This window comes from Balaenoptera ricei, chromosome 16 (assembly GCF_028023285.1).
Source record: "Balaenoptera ricei isolate mBalRic1 chromosome 16, mBalRic1.hap2, whole genome shotgun sequence".
Taxonomy (NCBI): domain Eukaryota; kingdom Metazoa; phylum Chordata; class Mammalia; order Artiodactyla; family Balaenopteridae; genus Balaenoptera; species Balaenoptera ricei.
The window spans coordinates 2875001-2877500 of NC_082654.1; the positions used below are offsets into that span (position 1 = coordinate 2875001).

Here is a 2500-nt window from a genome sequence, read left to right on the forward strand (position 1 = left end):
CCACACCCGCCAGAACCCAGAACATGTGTCTCTGCTCCTGTAGTTTGAAGACAAGGGCCCCTTCTTCTCATTCTTCCGCGTAAATCCGTCGGGCTACCATAGCGGAGCCCCCGGTGGGATATCCAGCCGCAGCAGTGGCGCCCGCCCCCTGCCCCCCTCGCCGTGTCCAGCACGGCGAGACCTACAGTCGTAGGATGGCATGTCATCTTCCGAACGTCCGACCTCGTTCTTGGCAGTGCGCTCGAGACGTAAACGCTCTTTGGGCTGAAGCGGGAGGTGAACGGTACCCTCGTGTTTTTTCTACTGCTTTAAGATCTTTTTGGTCCTAGAAGGAGAATGTCAATTCAACTGAAACATCGGGAATGTCTCCCCCAGAATGAGAGTGTATGGTTATTACAAGTCATAAAGCTTCTGAAAGCTTGCATTAAAGCGTCTATCACCTGTCAGGGCATTTGCATGAAATCAATAGCGGCCGCCCATCTATCTTTTCTGATCACCTTTCATCAGGCCGATTCATTAAGTCAAACAGTGATGGCGATTAGCTGGGGGAGAGGAGAAAGCTGGCGTGTTAGGGATGCACAGTGGGCCACCTTTTTTGTTCCCCAGTCAAGAAACGTAAGACTTCACCGGATCCTGTTTTGGGCCAAGTCGCTGGGTGAGGCCCATCCACCCGGCTCCCCGCACTGCACTTTCGCCTGACACCCTTGTCCCGGCCAGGCAGAGACATGACAAATTGTCCCCCAAGTCACCGCTGACAGCTTCTGATGATTAATGGTTTGATTATGAAGTGGTTTTACACATATAGAATTTACATCACAGAGAGTTAGAAATTTTGCCGTGTCACATACGCCGAGGCATTTTGAAGAGCTTTACTGTTTGCAAAGGAAAAGGAGGGCAAAATCGCAGCAAAAGCCATGTCATGTAAAATCAATATGTCGGATCAATGCTTTATTAACAAGAAAATGTCTTACTTCACATTCCTGTGCGGACCTTTGTCTCCGGCATGTATGATGGAATGTCAGATCGTATTGTGGTCCTCAACTTTCGGGTGCGTTATCGAGTGTACGTGCAAGTCTTCCGGCGGCGCTTACGAGACCCGCTGTGGGTGTTGACACCAGCAGCCCGAGCACTCGAGGATAACGGTGACCAATTATTCCGGAAAGCACTTTCAAAGGCAGCCTCTAACCTTGCTCCTTGAAGCTGTAGCCTTTGTGTTCCCGGCGCTCCGCAGACCTGCTGAGTTGGGTGGTGTTAATCATCAAATTACGTGCTGACTAATGAGTGATGGCCCAAATTGCGGGCTGAGTAATGAATAGATGGCGGCAGGTCTTATTAGTCTCAGAAAACCCCCTGATTTATGTCGCGCCATGCACCGTGGCGTTACTCCACGGAAAACGATATCTACATCAAGAAGTAATGTACTCTAATAAGTATTTTCATCTTAACTCGCGTCCCCGGGCCTCCGGGCTCAGTTTTTGTTGGAGTCAGGCAGAGCCATAATAAAGCCCAATGGCTCCTTATAAAGCTTGTTAAACACAGAGGCTGCAGTCGGACGGAGCCCCGGCCGTGATTCATGCACCGTACACAGCGCGCGTGCCGCTGATTTATGGCCGCGCACAGTTCATAGTCAAAATTACAATTTGAGGGATAAAAAGATTAATTACTATTTGTGGCCAGCAATTTCGTGAGGCTGGTGGAATGATAGTGCCCTACATCAGTTTGTAGTCAGCCATTCACAGATTATTAAAGCTTTGCGAGAATAAGTGCTCCCCCTGCCTAGTTTGTGCTCAGGCAATATGCTAGACAAAAAAGGACCACAGGGATAAATCTGAAGCTAGCAATAGCTGGACATGTGTCATAATTGCCAGTTTCCCATAAATCCCCCGCCGGTGTGGAAGGCCCTGTGTAATGTAGACAGCGATGGCGACCATGGTGATGGCTGTATATGGCCCCGAGACCTGCAACTTTCTGACTGCTCTCCCATTTTTACAATATATTGAGTAACCCTTTGACTTTCCTCCAGTCTAATTATAGATTAGAAATAATCATTGCTTTTATGTGCAAAAGAAAGGGGGAAACCTACTCCTTAGGACAGAGCTAGCTTTCAGGGGTGCTTGCCTTCAAGAGCGTCAGAACAGGAGAATCACACACTTATTTGTAAGCGTGCAATAAACGAGTAATGGATGGCATAAAAGTAATTAACCTGACCTGCATTTCTGTGTCCTGTTACAGCCCTTAATGAACCAACCATAGATTACGGCTTTCAGAGGTTGCAGAAAGTGATCCCAAGACATCCGGGTGATCCCGAAAGGTTACCCAAGGTTAGTAAAAGGGCAAGTGGCGCCCTGTCCGCGGGGGGGCCGCCACCGGGCTGGTTCCGGTTTGGGGGCAGCAGGTGCTCTGGGAAGGGGGAGCTTCCAGATGCCCCAAACCCTGGCCCACGGCCCGGCCGACAGGTGTGGGAGCCGCCCCGGCCCGCCCCTGGCGCGGTTCAGAGGTG

At 50.2% G+C, this 2500-nt stretch overlaps 1 protein-coding gene across 9 annotated transcripts in view; it reads left to right on the plus strand.

Moving 5' to 3' along the window:
- Nucleotides 1–2500, plus strand: part of EBF3 (EBF transcription factor 3) — a 115431-nt gene that overhangs the window by 102037 nt on the left and 10894 nt on the right. For all 9 annotated transcript variants that reach the window (XM_059899801.1, XM_059899804.1, XM_059899805.1 and 6 more), the window contains exon 11: nt 2233–2321. In XM_059899801.1, coding sequence (XP_059755784.1) covers nt 2233–2321 — 89 coding nt within the window. The remainder of the gene's footprint in view (nt 1–2232; nt 2322–2500) is intronic.